Source organism: Scardinius erythrophthalmus, assembly GCF_964197995.2.
Source record: "Scardinius erythrophthalmus genome assembly, chromosome: 3".
NCBI lineage: Eukaryota > Metazoa > Chordata > Actinopteri > Cypriniformes > Leuciscidae > Scardinius > Scardinius erythrophthalmus.
In genome coordinates this window covers 47,507,954-47,530,638 of record NC_138223.1, presented here as the reverse complement: position 1 = coordinate 47,530,638, position 22,685 = coordinate 47,507,954, and the positions used below count along the sequence as shown (strand labels likewise).

Sequence of the window (22,685 nt, the reverse complement as noted above, 5' to 3'; positions counted from 1 at the left end):
ACCCATGACCTTGGCGTTGCAAGCGCCAACGCTCTACTGTTTGAGCAACAGGAAAGCTATGACAGCATATACAGTTGTTAAATTATAAGCAGGGAACAAAATCAAATACTACAACACTTCAGGATATGGTCACTTTATACTATTATGTGTGTGTCATAATACCTTCTGCACACTGGCACAAATCTCCCTTACAAAGTCTGTATATAGCGCCATCTGCCCTTTCAGGGTGGTAGAACTTTGTACAGCGACGGTCTGAAAGAAACAGCACACAGGTTTAATGCAGGGAAGTCAATTAATTAAAATCACTACAGTACATAATTTCAAGAAATATTATATAACAATATCTGCAGAGAAAAGCCCACAAAAATATATAATCTGAAAACATTATTGTGGCACATGAGTGAATAAGGGGACCTATTATGTTATTTATATTTTACCTTTCCTTAATAAAACTGTTTGCGTGTGTAAACAATCTACAAAGTAACAAAGCACAAATTGCACACCAAAGGTAGTTAACTGCTCTACCCAGTCAACACGCTGATCTCACAGTGATCTCTCCATATGATCACAATGTGAGTTCACAGTGAGCTAAAAGTGTAACCGCACTGTGCACTCACTGTGTGCTCATATTATGGCCACAATGTGAGTCAGAGTCACTCCAGCTAGAAATGTTATTGGACATGGACTCCAGCATCACTCAGTTGTCAAATTTTGGTTGGGAAGATCAGTTGATGTTAGCTACTTTTTCTTTTAGAAAGTCATGTGTGTTATTGATTTTTAATTAGTGATTATAGTAATGTTCTTATAGCATGACTTTCAACACTGTTTAAATAAGAAAATCTATATAACAATAAAACAAACCTAAACATATTGAACAACTGTTTCACTTAACTGTTTCAGACATATTCAAACCTCAAGAATTAGCGTGTGAATCTCAATAACGGTGACATGCTTCATGCTGCAATGCATTCTGGGAGCCACTGATAACTTTTGAAAGATGCATCCAGAATCAGAGGTATAGTCCAGGGGTCAGAAAGTAAAAGTCCTGCCATATGTTTATTCAGAATAAACGTTCCAGACTTTTACTTTCTGACCCCTGGACTATACACCTCTGCTCTTGGCTGACATGTGGCATTGCTATGGCCTGCTTGTGGCCCAGATCTGGCAAACAGGAGTGAGCCGCCCAAGGGCCGTCATTCCACGCTGCATGTGGGCCAGATCATCTTTCCACGTGTGCCAGATGTGGGCCGGATCTGGGCCGAAACAATATTGTTATGTTTGATACCATAAAGGATTAAATACTTAATGGCACTAAATTAAAATGTTAATTTGAGAGGTTCAGTTTAATTGTTTTTTATAGACTAAAAGAATAGTGTGTGTACGTGCATTAATAGCTCACCTGGTGAGTAATATTCATATATTGTGACAGCAGAAGGTTGAAGCAGACCCACATTAAACATCTTGTGCATTTTGAAGGCAAGTGTTTCTCTATCTTTATGAGAAACCTAACGAGGCAAAAACAAATCAAAGCAAAATACATGGTATTAAATATCATATTGTACACTGGAAACTGCCCACGTCAACATTTGCACAAGAAACAAATACGTAAAAATCAAATTTGAAAAAAAAAAAAAAAAAGTGGTCAAAATAAATAGTTATTATATTTGCCAATGAATTGCAATTGGTTTCTTTATAGTATAGTTATACTTTATATAGTATATAGTTATAATTATAGTCGTAGTCATAGGCTAGATCTTCAATTTGCACATTTACTTCTGCTTGAAGTATCATGTGAAATATGATTCCGATATGCAGTCTCTAATAGCAACATTGTGTCGGCCCAGATCCGGCCCACATCTGGCACACGTGGAAAGATGATCTGGCCCACATGCAGTGTGGAATGACGGCACTTGGGCGGACCGCTCCTGTTTGCCAGATCTGGGCCACAAGCAGGCCATAGCAATGCCACATGTCAGCCAAGAGCAAAGAAATAAACCAGAACTGGACCTTATCTGAGCCACAAAACCTCTGTATATATTAAATATGGAGTCATATTTTTCTCTTTTTCTGTTCTCTTCTTTCTTTCAGTGATTCTGCTTGTTAACAGGCTTATTAAGGCTGAGATGACTTCATATTTAATAAACACAGATTTTGTGGCTCAGATAAGGTCCAGTTCTGGTTTATTTCTTTGCTCTTGGCTGACATGTGGCATTGCTATGGCCTGCTTGTGGCCCAGATCTGGCAAACAGGAGCGGTCCGCCCAAGGGCCGTCATTCCACGCTGCATGTGGGCCAGATCATCTTTCCACGTGTGCCAGATGTGGGCCAGATCTAGCCCGACACAATGTTGCTATGCGGTTACATGGAACCACATGGCCTCACAGTTAATGAGCATCTTGGAACATCTCTCAGCCAATCAGAATCAAGAATTCAACAATACTGTGATGTTAATCAAAAATCATGGTTTCCTAATTAAAAGAAAGCAAATCTGTGTTTGACATCATCAGGCAACAAGGTCTGTTGAAATACCTTTTCTAAGTAGAGGATGAGGGATCCTCGCTCTGACAGCGCTTTATTCTTTTCATATTTCTGAATGTATTTCTCCTTCCCCGTGGACAACTGAGGGCAAGAAAATGAGAAAAAAAATCTAATTCAAATCAAAAATCAAAAATCAAATGCATCACATGATGACCAACATGTTTTATGGCCAATCTGCAGATGTGTGGATTCCTCTTCTATATACAATTGTGAGGCAATTCTGCATCAGTTTATCATCATAATACCTCTTTAAGATCATTTTCTTCAACATCAAATCCTGTCGGCATTCCAATGTCCAGAATAGTCATAGTGGCGTCAGTTTTATCATTTCTGTAGCTGTAAAGATGGAGAGAAAGAGCAGATTTTATTAACAGGTTTAGTAGGCCTTCAGTTTTGCTCCATTTACTCTGACTGCATTTAAGGCTGCTTTCACACTTGGTACAAAAAATAAAATTCTTCTTGATATCAGATTTCTCATATTGTAGTCGTTTTTGAATAAACTGTCTTTAAAGACTAAGTTGCATCCGCATCAGAACGCAGTGAAACTGGAGTCTCTGCTGGAGTCATTATCTAGTCACATTAGATAAGTCGCATCTCAAGCAAACATACAGCGAATGGTTCAAACTTTGGCTCCAACCACATAAACAAACCAAGTGTGAAAACATGTTGAAAACATGAGCACATATTGATTAATTACAAATAAAATGGTTTCTTGACATAAAAATAAATTAGGGTATTTGTTCACATACATGAATTCCACAATGAAGTTGTAACTTGCAATGGCTCCTTGTTTTGCTAAAGGGAAACAAAAGTTGTTTGTGGTTTTAGTTCAAGTCAAGTCTTCCCTTTCTTTGTTTATAAAGTGATGAAGAAAGGCCTCTTTGTCAATCTTACTTTCAGAGGCTTTTTCCATCATAACAGTCAGATTAAAGAATGTACAGTCAGACTTCTTCTCAACAGGTCTGGCGTAGTACAGCGTCAGAACCTGAAAAGAGCAGCACGTCTCAGATTAGATGTTCAAACGCTTTAATCTTGCTGTTCACACCAGATAGCAACATTGCAATATTCACATTCATTTGTGGCTCAGATAAGGTCCAGTTCTGGTTTATTTCTTTGCTCTTGGCTGACATGTGGCATTGCTATGACCTGCTTGTGGCCCAGATCTGGCAAACAGGAGCAGTTTGACCAAGTGCCGTCATTCCACGCTGCATGTGGGCCAGATCATCTTTCCACGTGTGCCAGATGTGGGCCGGATCTGGGCCGAAACAATGTTGCTATCTCATATAAACGCTCATGAACACTCACTGAGAGAGTGGCTGTTCCAGTTCCTCTAGCCGTCACATTGAAGTCTTTGTTTATGTCCACCTGTTGAGTGAACGCAGATGTTATCAGAATAATCAAATCCATGATATAGTAGAGATAGCTGAAGGTTTCATTGACCAAACACAACACTTTTGATGTAAGACAATTAAACATTATGAATGACAAACAAAAATCTCCCGAATATACAACAAAAATCAATTGAAACATTAAACAGGAACCATTTGAACAATCTTAATGAGTTTCTCCTCACCTTGTCTGACCGTGTAAGATGCACATTGTCTCTTTTAATGGTCCATTTGACAGGTTTGCTTCTTCCTGCCACTGACAGCTCCACATCCAGATTGAAGTTTTGTTGGTCCTTCACCTGCGTGCGATACTCAGCCACGGCCTGGAACACCATGATGGTCGCCTGGAAAGCGCAGAACAGCATTCAAAGATAGAGCTCTGTAATGTGACATCATGTGCGTTACACTCACTGTAAAAAAAAGTGTAATTTTACAGGTAACGGTCTGTATTTTTTACAGAATTTTACCGTTTTGTCATTATACTGTGAAATGCCTGTTATTTCACAGATATTTGCTGTAATTTAAAGGTCCACTATTAAATTTACAGGTAATTGCTTGTAAAGTTTTTTTAAAAGGAACTTATCTGTATTTTTACAGAGTTATGTGTAATTTTACATAAATTATTAAGTAATATTTTACAGATTTTTTTCTGTGAAATTAGAAAACAAAGAAAAGAAGGTATAACTGCAGAAATCTGTATCTATTCAATATGTTTTCCTAAAAGATTATTAAGCATGTGGGGTTAAAGTGAGTTTTTTTGGGGTTAAATAATTGTATTTGTACATACAGTACCCTACATACAGTAAGCCTGTATTGAATTATTTTTTATTGCATAGGCTAGTCTTTTAATCTTGTCTTGCAAATAGATGCTCATTTTTATCATTATTTCATTGTCTTATTCTCCCATAATTTCATGTATATTTTTATGATTTTTTGTTTCAAATTTCCGTTGCTGCGCATTCAGGGCTTTGTGTGTGTGTGTGTGTGTGTGTGTGTGTGTGCGCGCACTAATTGTCTAAGCTCTTGTTCTACCCAGACTGGACTATTGTAATGCTCTCCTGGCAGCTCTTCCAGCATCAGTCAAACCTCTGCAACTGATCCAGATGCTGCAGCAAGACCTAAACTCACTGCTTCAGATCTGTGTGTCTCCAGAAGCTTGTGTTCTGCAAGTGAACGGCGCCTTGTGGTGCCATCAACCCAAAGAGACACAAAATCACTCTAACTGACCTTTCCCTGGACTGTTCCCTGCTGGTGGGATGACCTGCCCAACTCAACACATTTTCAAGAAACCGCTAAAGATCCATCTTTTCATAAACACTTGACCCAATAATACTAAATCTTTGTTTTAATAATAATAAAAAAAAAACTTGATATGTGTACTGTGCTACACTAACTGGGACTTGTCACTGCATTTGTTGCTTCTATTGTTCTCTTAATTTTTATGTCGCTTTGGATAAAATGTAATTGTAAATGTGTAAAATAATAAGTTATATTAGAGTATAAAGGTATACAGCAATTGTCTTTTAATGTGGATATTTTTACATGTTCTAAATTATATACTAAGCTTGTATCATTCACGTATATTGATGTTCAGTGTTTGTTTAATGAGTAATACTGTATATGTGCAGGTATTCTGTACTTATACGTTTAGTTAATTTAACAGAAATTGACTGTAAATTTGCTATTATTAAGTACTTAATTAGAGATTGGTCAAAGTTGTGAAATTGGATCTGCAAAAATTAAAACTAAATATATAAACTTTGTATTTGTACTTATTGCATTTTTATACATAACTTCATAGTTATTTTACATAGAAAAACGATATATTAAAAGATAATTAGATAGATAGACAGCATTATTATAAAATAACTTTATAAAACCCTAAATTTACAGTTTAACCGTAAAGTTAAATGTTTTTTATTGTAATTTGACATCATTTATCCGGTTTTCCAAATTATTTATTTTGTAGAATAACAGTAATAAACTGTAATTACAGGATTACAGTGTTTTATAGGAAAACAGTGATTACTGTTTTTTTACAGTGTATCTATGTTTTTTTCCTGACAGTATTTTTCTGTTTTTAAAGTTATTTTCTGGTGCCCCTGCCTTCTAGTCTTCAATATGGTCAATTATCACCTAATTTATCACTTAATTATCTCAATAACTTAACCCTTGTGTGGTCTTCGGGTCATTTTGACCCGGAGAAGATTTTCTTTTTCCCAAAAATACTAGTTAATGTTATCGCATTGGACTGAAACTTAGTGACTCTATTCACAGATGGTATAACTACTTCTCAAATGTTTTTTGAAAATTTGCGTACTTTTTTAGGGGGGGAGTTGTTACCTTGTTACACTTGTGGTCTTCCCGGGTCAAAATGACCGGCCTATAAAAAATAGCTTATAAATCACTCATTATACCATGTAGGAGCCTAAATGGAGTTAACTGATAAATAATTTTAATTTATGCGTTAAATAGTAATTTACATGATTCATTTTTGTGGAGGAAATTGAAGGTAATATTTACAGTATTTACAAGTTGATGCAGTTAATATTTACAGTAATGCAAGGAGTTAATTTTGTAATTATCTAAAATATGTATGGATAATTTAGAGTGCATTTATATTACTTTGGTGATATTTTGGGAATAGAGGACTGTTATCGCATTTTTACCTTTAACTGCATGTACCTTTAATTGTTTGGAATACTCTCGCGAGAATGGAAAAAGTTTTCTGAGTGAACAGTCAGGCTAGCTAGAGTGGAGCCTCACAGTTTTTTGACCTTTTTTCTCTATCTCCTTTTGTCGTTAATTAATCATTTCATTTTCTGTCATATTCCTGTGCTGATGTTTTTTGCTAACTGAGTAAACGGATACATTTTTTCACGAGTGGTCCTGTGGATTTATTGATGTGGATTCTGACTAAGGGAGTGGACAAAGTGTCAAGCTAGGGCTTCATTCAGTGGAAACCTACATTTTAGTCAAAAAACTCGCTCTGCAGGGATTATTGGACTTTGGAACGGCCTGACTAGAGACAAAGGACAGAAGGAGGAAACTTTCACAGTGAATCTATAAGTGGTAGCTTTCCTTGCTCTGCTGTAGATCGTTAATTGAATCATGAGGAGCGCGGTTGGTGTGCGCACGGCCGTAAGAGATAAATAAATAAATAAAAGGACGCCGTTCGGCTGAACGACGAAGTGGAACGCATTGTGCGCGTGTTAAGCTCACCCTACGGTTTTGACATTTGCACTAATTAAGTGTGGAAACATTCGTTTGTTATGGATGAACAGGACAGTGAAAAACGGACAGTAAAAATGACTGAGAAGGCTGTGGAAGAACACAAGTCTAGACAACTCAATGCACGCAGGTATAAGTTATCCCAGCTAACAAGTATGATAAAGCATATTGAACAATTAATGGAAGATGATTCAAACGCCGACATTGTTAAAAATAAATTGCGTGTGGATTTCAGTGGTTTGCAGCAAGAATTTTCCGACTTAAATTCTGGTTTGAGAAGATTTATGTCTGAAGAAGAATTCCTGGATAATCAAAAGAATTGGTTTGATCTTAAAAGTAAGTCAATAAATGATTTCTTCTGGAAATGTGAGGAATGGATGAAAGATGTCATGAAACGCTCTGAGCAGGCTGAAGAGTGTGATAAACATGTAATGCCCACAGATAGTAGGTCTACATCATCAAAAACCACCACGAAACGCTCAAGCAGATCTGGATCACGATGTGGAAGTGTTTCATCATCATCTTCAGTCAGAATAAAGGCAGAAATGGAGCGTGCTTCATTAAAGGCAAAGGCTGCAGCTTTAAGAGAGAAGCTAGCCATAGAAAAAGAAGAAGCAGATTGGCATGCAGAAAAAAGATGCAGGGAAGCTCAGCTGCAAGCAGAAGAAAAGCGTCGAGAGGCGGAGTTTGAGGCTGAGCAAAAAAGAATAGAGGCTGCGATAAAGGCTAAAAAGGAGATGCATGCAATGCAGACTGCTCTTGCAGAGTCAGATGCAAAAATGGAAGTTTTGCAAAAATATGAATGCACACAAGCAGACGAGAGCAGTATAGAAGCTAATGAACAGATCGCTGAAACAAAGGTGAACACCACCTACCAACCACCAACACAGCACACCCCGCCTACGTCCAATCTTGAAAACAAGGTTCAGCTAGCAAGGCCACAAAGAGCTCTGACTGCATCGAACATGGACCTCAATGATGGACCCGTGCTTGATAGTTTATGCAAGGCTATCTCTCAGCAAGTTGATGTCACTGAGTACCTTGTGAAGAATCACAAAGCCACATTACTCCCTGAGCTCACCATTCCAACATTCAAGGGTGATCCGCTTGAGTATAAATCCTTTATCAGATCTATTGAACACGGAGTTGAAGATCGCACTGGTGACAGTCGTGATCGCTTACAGTTTTTGTTGCAGTACACAAGTGGACAACCACATGAGTTGGTAAAAAGCTGCATTCACATGGAACCCTCAGCAGGTTATGCTAAAGCGAAAGAAATGCTGAAGGAGTTTTACGGTGATGACTACAAGATTGCAGAAGCCTACATAAAGGAGGCTTTGGATTGGCAGACAATCAAGTCAGAAGATGGCGCTGCACTGCAGTCTTTTGCATTGTTCCTCACAGGCTGCTGCAACACAATGACTGATATAAGCTACATGGAAGACTTGGACAACACAGCAAACATAAAGGCACTAGCTAACAAGCTGCCGTACAAACTCAAAGAAGCTTGGAGAAAGTCTGCGTGCGACCTACAAGAAAAAACAAAAAAAAGGGTGAAGTTCAAGGATTTTGTCGAATTTGTCAACAAGCAAGTTAGATATTTATTACACCCACTCTATGGGAACATACAAGAAACCACCTCCAGGTCAAAACAACCAGTACAACAGAAAACACACCTAAAATACGCAGAGACACTCAAACCAAAGAAAGTATTCACAGCAGCCATTGTCTCCTCCCAAACTGAAAATGACAAACAACCAACGCCAAAACCACAAAACGTCTTAGTGAATGCAAACAGCAAGCCTTGTGTTTATTGCAAGGGAGAGCAACACAGTCTCACAGTCTGCAGAAAACTTAAGAGCAAGCCGCACAAAGAAAAGATTGACTTCCTGCGAAGCAAGGGTCTGTGTTTTGCATGTTTGAAACATGGTCATATGAGTAGCAGCTGTAAAGAGAAAGCTCAATGTCAAGAATGTTCTCGACTACATCCCACACTGCTGCACATGAACACTAAAGGCTTGCGAGAAGAAGCCACAAGCGAGCAGCAATCTGTTTCAAGTGCCCTTGTACACATGAAAGAAACTTTTGTTGTCACCGGGGCCGGTAAGGAAAACTGTGCTCTTTCAATCATTCCAGTATGTGTCAAAGCACAAAAGGGAACCAAGGCAGTGACAACGTACGCATTTTTGGATCCAGGTAGCTCAGCTACTTTTGCTACGGAGTCTTTAATAAACCAGCTGAATATGAACGGACGCAATACAAGCATCTTGTTGCAAACAATGGGGAATGAATCTATTGTTAACACTTGCATTGTGAATGGAATGGAAATCAGTAGCTTGGATGGCAATCACTTTATTGAGCTTTCAGAGGTGTTTTCACAGAAAAACATCCCTGTAACTAAAGACAATATTCCCCGCCAAGAGGATGTTGACAGTTGGCCTCATCTAAAGGAGGTGAAACTCCCCACTATCCAAGCAGATGTTGGATGGAGCCACTGCAGGTGGTTAGCAGCGTGGATGACGGCCCATATGCTGTAAGAACAATATTAGGCTGGACAGTAAATGGGCCACTCAGAGGTGGAAGTGGTATGAGGGAGACGAATACATTGACAGGAGTCACCACCAATCGTATCTCTGTAGCCAAGCTTGAAGAGCTTTGGCAACTGCAGTTCAAGCAGGACTTTCCTGATGCTGGACAAAACGAAGACATTGAAATGTCCAAAGATGATCACCAGTTTATTGACATGGTGTCTCAGTCCTCAAAACTTGTGGATGGTCATTACAGTGTTTGCCTTCCGGTGAAGAACAAGTCATTGAGCATGCCAAACAACAGATCAGTCGCAGAGCAACGTGCGTTGAACCTACGGAAAAGATTCTCCAGAGATGTCAAGTTTCATGCAGAATATGTTGCATTTATGGATGACCTCCTCAAGAAAGGCTACGGAGTGAAGCTGGATAGCGTTGAATGTCAGCCAACTGAGGGACGAACATGGTATCTGCCTCATCACGGAGTTAGACATCCAGTTAAGCAAAAACTGCGTGTTGTTTTTGATTGTGGAGCGAGCTTTCAAGGAACATCGCTGAACCAACAGCTCCTGCAGGGACCGGACCTAACAAGCTCGCTGGTGGGGGTCCTCTTAAGGTTCCGACAAGAGACCGTGGCGGTCATGGCTGACGTGGAGGCTATGTTCCACCAGGTCAGAGTCAGCGATGAAGACACGGATTTCTTCAGGTTTCTTTGGTGGCCCGAGGGGAACTGCAAGCAGGCACTTGTTGAACACAAGATGTTGGTCCACATTTTTGGTGCGACGTCTTCGCCAAGTGTTGCAACTTTTGCACTTCAGAAATGTGCTACAGATTTTGAGGATGAATTTGGTCAAGAAGTTGCCAAAACAGTGAAGAAAAATTTTTATGTAGACGATTGTCTTAAGTCAGTTGCAGATGAAGACACCGCAATTACCCTTTGCGCTGACTTGAGGAGCATGTTGGCAAAAGGTGGATTTCGACTAACGAAATGGTCGAGTAACAGTCGAAGGTTGCTCAACTCCATTCCTGAAGAGGAAAGGGCCAAGGGTTTTCAGGATTTGGACTTGGATGAAGATAACTTGCCAATGGAGAGAGCATTGGGAATCCAGTGGTGTGCCGAAACGGATCAGTTCAAGTTCAAAATCAACCTCAAGGTTCGACCACACACTAGGAGAGGCCTGCTTTCCCTCGTCTGTTCCATTTTTGACCCGATGGGTTTTCTTGCTCCAGTGGTACTGCCTGCCAAAAGAATCTTGCAAGACTTATGCCGGCAGAAGTATAGCTGGGATGAAGACCTGCCTGATAATGTCATTAAGAGTTGGAAAAGGTGGATGTCTGGATTGCAACAGCTTGAGACCTTTGGAGTTGACAGATGTGTTAAGTCAAAGCAGTTTGGTGCGCCAGTCTTTGCACAGTTACATCATTTTGCTGATGCTAGTCAAGACGCATACGGCACAACAAGTTACCTACTGCTACGCACTGTAAGCGGTGAAGCTCAATCCACCCTGATTATGGCAAAGGCAAGGGTTGCGCCCTTAAAGTCTCCAACCATACCAAGAATGGAATTGACTGCAGCCACAGTTGCCGTCAAGATGGACAAGCTTCTGAAGAAAGAGCTTGAACTGGAACTTAACGAGTCAATATTTTGGACAGATAGCACGGCTGTGCTGAAGTATTTGAACAGCGAAGGCACAAGATTCAAGACTTTCGTTGCCAATAGGATCACAACAATCCTGGAGCACTCTCAGACTTCACAGTGGAGATACGTTAATACCAATCTGAATCCTGCTGACCATGTCTCAAGAGGACAGACTGTTGAAGCGTTCTTGAATAGTGAAAGCTGGCTTTCAGGACCAAGTTTCCTGCTCTGTGCACAAGACCAGTGGCCCAAAAATCCAGATCCTGGAATGCTGGACATTGACGACTCAGAGGTTAAAAAGGTAGTTCAAGCGCATGTTATTCAGACGCAAGAGCCCAAAGATGCTTTGGAACAGTTGATGACCTATTACTCATCCTGGACAAAACTAAAACGCGCTGTGGCCTGGTTTCTGAAATTCAAAGATTTGCTTAAGGAACTGAAAGCAATGAGAAAGGAACCAAACTCACACGGAGAAAACAGAATTAATCAGTTCAAGAAAGCTTTCAAAGGAACACACCTAACCTGTGAAGGTTTGACTGAAGCAGAAAGAGAAATTGTGAAATACTTTCAAAAACAAAGCTTCAAAGAAGACTTGACTATGCTAAAGGAACATCAAAGGGTAAAGAAGAGTAGTTCACTCTACAAGCTGAACCCTGTACTTCAAAACGGAGTCATTAGAGTTGGTGGAAGGATGAGTCGCGCAGCTATGCCAGAGGATTCCAAGCAGCAAGCCATCTTGTCAAAAGATTCACACATCACGATGCTTGTGCTGAAGCACATTCACAATGTTACAGCTCATGCCGGGAGAAATCATATGTTGGCACAACTGCGTCAAAGATTCTGGGTCCCCGGAGCAAACGGCGCTATTAGAAAGTTCTTGTCCAAGTGCATCAGTTGTAAGAAACTACACGGAACTGCCGGTAAGCAACTCATGGCTGATCTACCAAGATGCAGGGTCCTGCCTGACAGTCCTCCATTCACAAGAGTCGGTGTTGACTACTTTGGTCCATTTCTGGTGAAAAGAGGAAGAGGGCAAATAAAGAGATATGGTGTCATCTTTACATGTCTTGCCATACGAGCCGTACATCTAGAAGTAGCATCTTCACTTGACACTGATGCATGCCTCAATGCAATTAGAAGATTTATTGCAAGAAGAGGACAAGTCAAAGAGATGTACTCTGATAATGGAACCAACTTCAGGTCGGCTGACACTGAGTTAAAGAAATCAATAAAAGAATGGAACACCAGCAAGATAGCAAAGAACTTGCAAGAGAAGGGAATTCAGTGGCACTTTAATCCGCCAACAGGTTCTCACCACGGAGGAAGCTGGGAGCGGCTGATCCGCTCGGTGAGAAAAATTCTGAACATCTCAGTGAAGGAACAACTTTTGGATGAAGAAGGTCTCCATACCTTACTGTGTGAAGCTGAGGCCATCATAAACAGCAGGCCAATCACCCAGGCATCTTCAGATCTCAACGATTTAGAGGCCTTAACGCCCAACCACCTTTTGTTACTCAAGGTCAAGCCTGAGTTACCCCCAGGAGTGTTCAGCAAGGATGACCAGTATGCTAACCGCAGATGGAGGCAAGTCCAGTACCTCGCGGATGTCTTCTGGAAACGCTGGTGTAAAGAATATCTTATGCAGCTCCAGGAACGTCAACGATGGTCCACACCTGGAAGAAACTTCAGTGTTGGTGATGTAGTGCTGATTGTGGATGATACATCGCCCAGAAATTCATGGCCACTTGGAAGAATTGTAGAGATTTTTCCTGACAAGAAAGGCTTCGTTCGTCAAGTGAAAGTCAAGACTAAGAGCAGCGAGCTTTGTCGTCCGATAACAAAGCTATGTCTTCTTCAAGGATCTGAGGACAATTTATAGCCTAAACTGTTCCAAAGGAAAGACCCTATTTCGGACGGGGCGAAGACCAAGAATATTTCTTTAGATAGTTTGTTAGTTAGCATGTAGGCTCCTTTAGTTTAAGTTTTGAGTAATTGTTTCAAGGACATTGATAACAATTAGGGGCCAGTAATGTAGGAGCCTAAATGGAGTTAACTGATAAATAATTTTAATTTATGCGTTAAATAGTAATTTACATGATTCATTTTTGTGGAGGAAATTGAAGGTAATATTTACAGTATTTACAAGTTGATGCAGTTAATATTTACAGTAATGCAAGGAGTTAATTTTGTAATTATCTAAAATATGTATGGATAATTTAGAGTGCATTTATATTACTTTGGTGATATTTTGGGAATAGAGGAATGTTATCGCATTTTTACCTTTAACTGCATGTACCTTTAATTGTTTGGAATACTCTCGCGAGAATGGAAAAAGTTTTCTGAGTGAACAGTCAGGCTAGCTAGAGTGGAGCCTCACAGTTTTTTGACCTTTTTTCTCTATCTCCTTTTGTCGTTAATTAATCATTTCATTTTCTGTCATATTCCTGTGCTGATGTTTTTTGCTAACTGAGTAAACGGATACATTTTTTCACGAGTGGTCCTGTGGATTTATTGATGTGGATTCTGACTAAGGGAGTGGACAAAGTGTCAAGCTAGGGCTTCATTCAGTGGAAACCTACATACCATATTTTCACCAAATCTTGGATTCAATCTTTTTGTCAACTTGTTCTCTTTCAATTAGGACTGGTTTTATATTTCTATTTGCATCTGATTAATTGTAGGCCTCATTTATTTGACAGTAGGCATCTCATTTTTTAAGTAAAAAAAAAACATTATTTTTGAATAATTTTGGAAATATTAAATAAAATCTGAAGAAAATTGGCACTGTTGATCACACTAGTCTACTTTAATTTTTCACTAGGAATTTTGTTTTGAAAAACTTTTATTTTGTACAATATGGCACAGAGTTACACTTGTGGTGTTCCACTGGGCCATTGAGGGCCATTGTGGGGCATTGTTTCAATGGGCCTTTGAAAGTGAATGGGAGAGACCAATGCAACCAATGAATGGAACAACACAAAATAGATATCATTTTAAAGCTTTTTAATGAATCTAATCACTTTGATCAACTCCTAACGAGAGCTGAGTTATCACTCTAAAGCAGAGTGTACCCCCCGCAGGCGCCACCTAGCTGCGAAATAAATAATCATAATATTTTTCAAAACTATTACCTTGATCAACTTAAAATAGGTGTCATTTGAAAGCTTAGAGTCTGAAATTTACAATGAATGTAGCCAATTTGATAAACTCCTAAGTAGTGCTGAGTTATTTGCTGATAAATAGAAAAAAATAAATCATAATTTATAAACTACTTTTTTGTATTACATTCAGCAATATGTCAAATACATCATACAGCTCAGATAGTCCTGTGTCATATGTCATTTGAAAGGTCTTAATGAGTAGAATACAGCAAGCATAATTGTTTCAGGCGTTTTACTAAACTTGAGCGAGGTTTTTGTAAAAGAAGCCCTTCAAGAGACCCATGTGTAAACCATATATGGATGATGGAATTTTAGACACATTTCCGCTCGTAACTTCATGAAACATGCTCCGATTGTGGAAAATGACACATCATTATTTACAGCAGATGCTTACAATTAAGATGAGTCCAAACTCAACATAATCCATCACTCATAACTAAAGATATTCCTCATGGAGTTCTAACACAAAAAATCACACAGACTCACATAGCCAAGCAAGGTAGCTTAGACTTGGCCCTTTTACTCGTATATCCATGAAACATACTTCGATCATGAAAAATGACACATCGTTATTTACAGCAGGAGTTCACGATTAAAAAGAGCCCAAACTCACCATAATCCATCACTCAGATCTAAAGATATTCATCATGGACTTCTAACACATGTCTCTCCCATTCACTTTCAATGGCCCATTGAAACAATGGCCCTCAATGGCCCAGTGGAACACCACAAGTGTAACTCTGTGCCATTTTGTACAAAATAAAAGTTTTTCAAAACAAAATTCCTGGTGAAAAATTAAAGTAGACTAGTGTGATAAACAGTGCCAATTTTCTTCAGATTTTATTTAATTTTTCCAAAATTATTCAAAAATAATGTTTTTTTTTACTCAAAAAATTTGATCCCTACTGTCAAATAAATGAGGCCTATGATTAATTAGATGCAAATAGAAATATAAAACCAGTCCTAATTGAAAGAGAACAAGTTGACAAAAAGATTGAATCCAATATTGGGTGAAAATATAGTATAATGAGAGATTTATAAGCTATTTTTTATAGGCCGGTCATTTTGACCCGGGAAGACCACAAGTGTGACTATGTGCCATTTTTTACAAAATAAAAGTTTTTCAAAACAAACTTCCTGATGAAACATTAAAGTAGACTAGTGTGATCAACACTGCCAACTTTTAAAAATATTTTATTTAATATTTCCAAAATTATTCAAAAATAATTCTTTTTTTACAAATAAAATGAGATGCCTACTCTCAGATAAATGAGGCCCACGATTAATCAGATGCAAATAGAAATATAAAACCAGTCCTAATTGAAAGAGAACAAGTTGACAAAAAGATTGAATCCAAGATTGGGTGAAATATGGTATAATGAGTGATTTATAAGCTATTTTTTATAGGCCGGTCATTTTGACCCGGGAAGACCACAGGTGTTATAGGGTTTTGAACACCACATGTTAAACACTGCTTCAGTGTTACTTTTAACACTCTGTAGTTGGACACATATGTTCACTGAGGAGTATTAATAATTTAACACTGTGGATTTTCCAGTTGGAGTTGTATTTTCCTATGTAAACACATCTTTACATAGGCTATAAATCCTATTTCTTATCAATATACATTGACTGACACAGCAAGGTAAACTAACAGTTACTGAAATAATTAAACGATGATTAAAATGGCATCTTAAATATTCACAATAAGGTGCAAACAGAATACTATACAGTGACGTCATAATTAGTTTTAATAAGCAGTAAGTTTAGTATCACACCAAATGCAATTGCAGTAGTGAAACTGTGACGATTCATGCATCTAGCAGTTAGACCGTAACAATAACAGATTCACTTTGAAGCAAAATAATCATATTCAAGCATTTAACATTAGCTAAGTTAATTACTTATCGCACACAATACTGGACAAAGTATACTGATCACAAAGAAGTAAGGTCTTCAATTTCTCTGTCCCAAATGCGTACAGTCTGGGTCAATGTGAACTAACACACACAGCTAAAACTCCAGTGTTAAATGAACTCTCCTGTGAGTTTATTTGGCTCCAGACTCAAGAGTGTTAAATTTAATGAGATAATTAAGTGATTGATTGAGTGATGATTGACCATTATTGAAGACACCTGATGTTAACATGCAGAATCACCAAAGGAGAAAATCTAATTTCAGGGTTTGCTTTAGTTGGGCTCTTGACCCTTAAATCGTTAACTTTAGATTTTGTTTGGCTTTTGTATCTGAGTTGTAACTCTCAGATGAACAAAGAGAAAAGTTGATCAAGTGGTGTTGGTTATGTTCTGACATAATCATCATTTGACCTGAACCACAAAACTTATTTAGAGAGTTAGGTTTACCTTGTTGATTACAGCTGCCTGTGATTCTACAACAAATGATTTTCAGCATTTTCAATATAATCCAAAATATTTCTTAAAAGTTGTTCTGATAAAAAGACTTTGAACAATTATTTTAATTAGACACACTGACATCAAGAATCAGCCTGTGAATCTGTGAATGGTGACAATAATAAAGCATGTTGCAGTGCATTCTGGGTGCTTTGCGGTATGAATAAATTATGATCTGAATTGTCTTAGTAATTTCCTTTTCCTAATTAAATAATCTGTTTGTCACCATTGTTGAGATTCATACACTGATTCCTGATGTCTGTGTGTGCCTAAAACAACAACAAAAAAATTCAGAACAGCTTTTAAGAAATCATTTGGATTATACTGAAAATTCTGGGTCTTATGCTGTAGAATCACAGTGATGCTGTAATGACCAATATACATTTAAGCTTGAGATTAGGCTCTAAATGAGATCACTGATTCAGGTAAAATTATAATTATGTTAAAATATAACCAACACCACCTGATCACCTTTTCTCTTTGTTCATCTGGCTGTTATAACTCAGATACAAAAGCCAAACAAAATCTGAAATTAAACTTTTAAGGGTCAACAACCCAACTAAAGCAAACACTGAAATTAGATTTTCTCCTTTGGTGATTCTGTTTGTTAACATCAGGTGTCTTCAATAATGGTCAATCATCACTCAATGAATCACAAAATGATCTAATTAACTTTAACACTTGAGTCTGGAGCCGAATAAACTCCCACGTGAGTTCATTTAACACTGGAGCTTTTGCTGTACAGTAAGGGTGATATATATGGTTCTATACTGCTACTTGTTGGCGCAGTTGTGTAACTTAAACAGATACTTCAGGATTTAGCATTAAGCTTTGTATTAGTAGAAAACCTGTAGTATTTTCGAATTACCATTCTTTCCACCCTCATATCCCCCTGAGAGGAGAGATTTATGTATTTTTTGTCTGGAAAAAAATAATGGCCAGAGGCTAAAGACTACAGCCAGTAGTAGAGGCTGTCCCGCATGTTTTGTCCCACCCATAGAGGGTGGGATCTCACTCACAGAATGTACACATTGTGTCAGCCATCTTTTTTTGGTTAGTTAAGCTAGCAGGTTCTTGTTTTGTGGAGAAAGCTGAGTAGTAGGGGTTACCATCCTCTTTTTCCCGGACATGTCCAGCCGTCGAGATTGTCCAAAATGTCCGGGATTTGGCTTTTGCTTTCTGCAGTCGCCATTCATTGTTTACATGCACACTTTTTGTTTCAATTTACTCTAAATCGCTCGCCCGACATCCCGAGGCTATTGTGTTTTCAAGTCGGGCTACCAAAATGCATAACCGGCCTGCCCGACGGGCTATCTGAAATAGTGTTCGCTTCAGTCTTGTTATAATCAGATTCAGCGCGTTCTTCATCTTCAATCAGCAGCGGCGCTGAGCACAGCACACGTCAGAGACAGAGGACAGGGTGTGTGTGTGTTCATCTGAGCCTCATTGGTCTGTGGCGACAGGCTTTATATACACAGAAGCTGCTGCGCGCAAATTTGAGCAGAGCAACTAACGCTTCAGTTTACTGTGAAGTGCGAGATAAGATAAACTAAACATTTCATATTTGACAGCTTTTTTAGATCATAAATGTGAAACGAATGACAAAAATAATCAGACAAACGAATATACTTTTGTCGAATTTCGCCTATGTAACGTGACTAATAAATTAGTTTACTGTCATTGTGAGGGGACATTAACAGAGCATTACAAAGCCGTTTTCATCATGTTAGGCACAAGATTAATAATGAATGTGTACATGTTGAGAATTAATATACAATTTTATAGCCTTCAGTAAATTAAAAAAGTTCAGCTTTTGGAGGGGAAGAGACAGGGCAAGATGAGGAGACTGAGAGAAAAAGAAAGAGTGATGGATAAGAAGTGAGAGCAGGTATTGACACATAATCTACTGCCCGCTGACATTGTTTTAAAGCTATTTTTTATCCTTTTTTGGCCTTCAAACGTCTTGAAATGGACATATCAGTGAAATAAAAAATTTGAACCCCCTAATAACCTTAAATGTAGGACCTCTTTGATTATAAATCCCTGTCTACGGCCCTGTATTAGGAATAAGATAAAAAATGAATGTGTACTGTGAATGAATTTAATAAACTTAGTAGATTTCAGTAAATGAATGCGTCTGAGAAAATGAATCAACCTATCAGTTGACCCTATGTTTACTTCACTGACAGACAAAAATGAAAAGCCTATATCAGTCAAAACTCAGCTTTAGGAGGGGAAGAGACAGAGCAAGAGAAAAACAAATAGAAAAAGAGTGTGATGCAGATGAGGAGAGAAAAATAATCAGCTGCCCACTTACATGGTTTTAAAGCTATTGTTTTCCTATTTTTTTTGGCCTTCAAAACATCTCAAAATGCACATATGTAGATCAGAGAAATCAACATTTTCTCGGGGATGCCCCCAAACCCCCATAACTAGCCTACCCTACCTCGCCTTAGGGACCTCAGTGATGATGCCATCTGCATGTTAATGAAACTTAATAGTGTTTTTTTTTTTTTTTCATCATACAGTACCCTCATTGGGGGCTGAGCCACAGACACAGACTGATTCATGTTCCATACTGGTCACACACATTTCAGTTCAGTTAGAACCAGATGCATATTTGTTGTTATTTTGTGTTTTGAAAAAGTTTTTGATTCATTGTTTTGACTCCTAACCAATTTTCTACATTAAAGGCACAATATGTATTTTTTTTTTGCTTTAAAAATATAAAAAAATCACTATATCTATGTTATATATTTTTTAAAGTTGTGTATTTATATTATCCCGACAGTTCCAATTAACTTCTAAATCCAGAGAAATTAATATTTTAATTCGAAGACACGGACCGTGTCTTTATTTCCGTTATGTTGCAGTCAATGGCGTCATATCCGCGTTGTCCCTGGTTTCCGCCTATGGTTTGAGTTGGGTCTGTCTGCGCTCTGCAAGAGAGAGGCGTAACTTGAAGGGGCGTAACTTGAAGTTGTCCAAATCACACCGAACCACACGAGATGTCAGAACGAGATTTTGTTGGCAAGACGGCAGCTCGTTTAGAGACAACAGTAAGAATATTTTCCAGAGATAATCGATTAAATTAAAGTGTATAAGTCACTTTCATACAGTAGTAACACATTTTGGTATTGTTTCTGGAGTTGATAATCTATTAAAACTCAACTGTCCTCGCTTAGCGTTGTTAAGCAATATTTTACATTCTGGCGGTATAATAATGCTGCCTTCTCGTGCTCTCGGAATTCGCTCTGTGCACGGCGACCGTTGACGTTCGAACTTGAGTGTGTGGGCCAGTACATCTGACAGCGAGAGATAGAGACAACAGTTTCCATCTGTGGTAAATTACCACAGAGATATTTTTTCACAATGTGATTTAGGATTCAAGAGTGGTGACTTGCCTTTCAGAGGGTGATAGCCTCAGCACTTCATCGTTGTGTGCCGTTATGTACCGTTTCGTCACGTTACAACAGAGAAGTCAGCTTTCATGCATTCCCCGTTGACGCTGCGGTACGGGCTGAGTGGATGCAGAAGATCCGGAGGGATGACTTCAACCCGACCAAATTCTTAAATGCATATAATTTTCAGTGTATTTCACCTGTGCATTTATATGCTTTCTATTACTGCATTTATTTTGTGCAAGTGAGATGAGTAAAGATCTGTTTCATAAATCATTATCTGTCTGGTGTTTATAAGCAGCACATACAATATTGTACTACATGTAAAATATACACAAACTTATCTATATTAAATTGTTTGTGGTAACGTTACCTACAGTAAAAAATGTAAATGTAAAATATGTGATGATAATATTGATCGAGCAATTGATGTAGGCTAAGTAAGTAAAAATATATGCGCAGAATTGAGAAAATAGTATTTATGGAGATAAATTGTAGCCTATCACAGGGCAAACAATGTGAATGTTCACGGTGCATTTTATGCAAACAACTCTAATCGTAGATGTAACTATATTTAGCCTACAGTAGGCATAATTGTCATTGCGTAAGTGTATGCAGCATGAGTCAAATGCAATCTTCTGTTCGTGAATAGTTGTATTTCATTCATTAATCTGACTATGCATCCGTTCATTTATGCATAGTCACAGGCCATTGGCTTGTGTGATAGTAATATGGATCTTAGTAGCTAGTATTTTAAGTGACAATTGATTCTATAAACAACTATAAAAGATCATTTTCGGCTTATTTTCAGTATCATAAGATGTGTCTGACAGCAGTGCATTTAGCTGTTCATTAGTGTTGTCAAAAATTAATTGTCAGCACATCAAGCATACAATATGACATGAAAAGATGTTTAAAAATATTTATAAAAAAATAATAATGTTTTACAAAGTCCAATTCCAAAGGATATCTATATTAATGCTTGCTCCAAAGTAGTTGAGGTGGGACAAATAATGGAAAAAACAATACATTGCAAAATGGTTTCTAGCAATACATTATCAATACCCTGCCACTAATGCAGATTGCAACTTGCTTTACTGTACAGACAAAACAAGCATTTTGAAAATGTAATCTCAGAGGATTCTGTTCTTAAACAGCTAAGAGTCCATTAAATTAACTCGAGTATGTTCAGTTTATGTTAAACTCGTGCGAGAGCGATTTACGAGCGAACGCGAGAGCGTTCTCTAATCGCTCTCGCGGTCACTTGAAAGTGGGCGTAACTTGAAGGGGCGTAACTTGAAGGGGCGTAACTTGAAGTCTTGCAGGGTGCAGACAGATACTATTGTATGGTTTCCGCTCGTACTGCCATGGTAACCAGAGCTATGAGCAGAGCTCTCTGATTAACCAAAGCGACAGACGCAGACAACTGTGGAGTTCGCAATGTCTATCTGCACGCTGTTGTTGTTTTGTTCAAACATTATGGACCATGGCAAGCAGACTTTGGATAAAAAAGGAGAACTAAAACGAGAATCAATATCAGCGCGGTGTTTTCGAGATGCCGAGAGCTCCCATAGACAGTATATAAACGAGAGCTCCACGTCCGAGACTTCGACCGCTTCTACATGTACTTTATTAAACAGGTGAGCACATTTACATAAAACTAATCAATGTTATATAGTTCAACAATGATAAAATGTCAGAATATGATCTGTATGTTATTCTAATGTTGATCTAGCTTACTGCTAACTTAGTCTCAAACAGACAAACTAACACATACATTTCAACACATTTAAATGTTTTAGTTTAGTGTGATAGTGTAATGTTAGACCAAGTGAAACAGCGCTGCGTTACCTCACAAGTTTAATTTGTCTAATAAACTGACCTGTGAGTTGTAATTCTGCGTGTAGTTCGGTAGAATGAAATGTCCATATTCCTTTTATATCCGCGGGACTCGCGTCGCGTTTGGAGCTGATAGCTGTCTCTTAGCAATCCCGACCTGCTTCATATCACAGTCATGATAAAAGCATTGATGTATTCAGTCAACCATAAACATTATTAGATCGGCCGGCTTGACGTTGACGACAACATCCATAATTCTTAGCAAATGTTGCGTCATCAAACTACGCCTTTGTTATTGTAAAGAGGTTAGCGACCCCTAGTGGAGAAAAATGCTATACTGTGGCTTTAAAAATGGTCTTTTTATCTGGGCTAGTAAAATTCATTTCGGGCTACCAAAATCTGAAGAGTGCCTGCCCGAAGGGCAGGGTTTCTGCAGGTTACAGTAAGTCAAATTTTTAAGACATTTTAAGACCATAAAGATTGAAATTTAAGACCTACACGACGGCGCATTACCAAAAAATATTAAAATCAAAGAAATTCTGAGAAATCATTT

General features: G+C 38.3%; 1 protein-coding gene across 2 annotated transcripts in view; it reads right to left on the bottom strand.

The window, feature by feature from the left end:
- The window catches only part of LOC308688218 (complement C3-like), a 133,917-nt gene that overhangs the window by 17,635 nt on the left and 93,597 nt on the right, over nt 1-22,685 (bottom strand). For both annotated transcript variants that reach the window (XM_081361143.1, XM_081361144.1), the window contains 8 exons: nt 4,111-4,269; nt 3,843-3,902; nt 3,432-3,522; nt 3,287-3,332; nt 2,783-2,873; nt 2,529-2,618; nt 1,400-1,505; nt 163-252 (listed from right to left, as the gene is read on the bottom strand). In XM_081361143.1, coding sequence (XP_081217269.1) covers nt 163-252; nt 1,400-1,505; nt 2,529-2,618; nt 2,783-2,873; nt 3,287-3,332; nt 3,432-3,522; nt 3,843-3,902; nt 4,111-4,269 — 733 coding nt within the window. The remainder of the gene's footprint in view (nt 1-162; nt 253-1,399; nt 1,506-2,528; nt 2,619-2,782; nt 2,874-3,286; nt 3,333-3,431; nt 3,523-3,842; nt 3,903-4,110; nt 4,270-22,685) is intronic.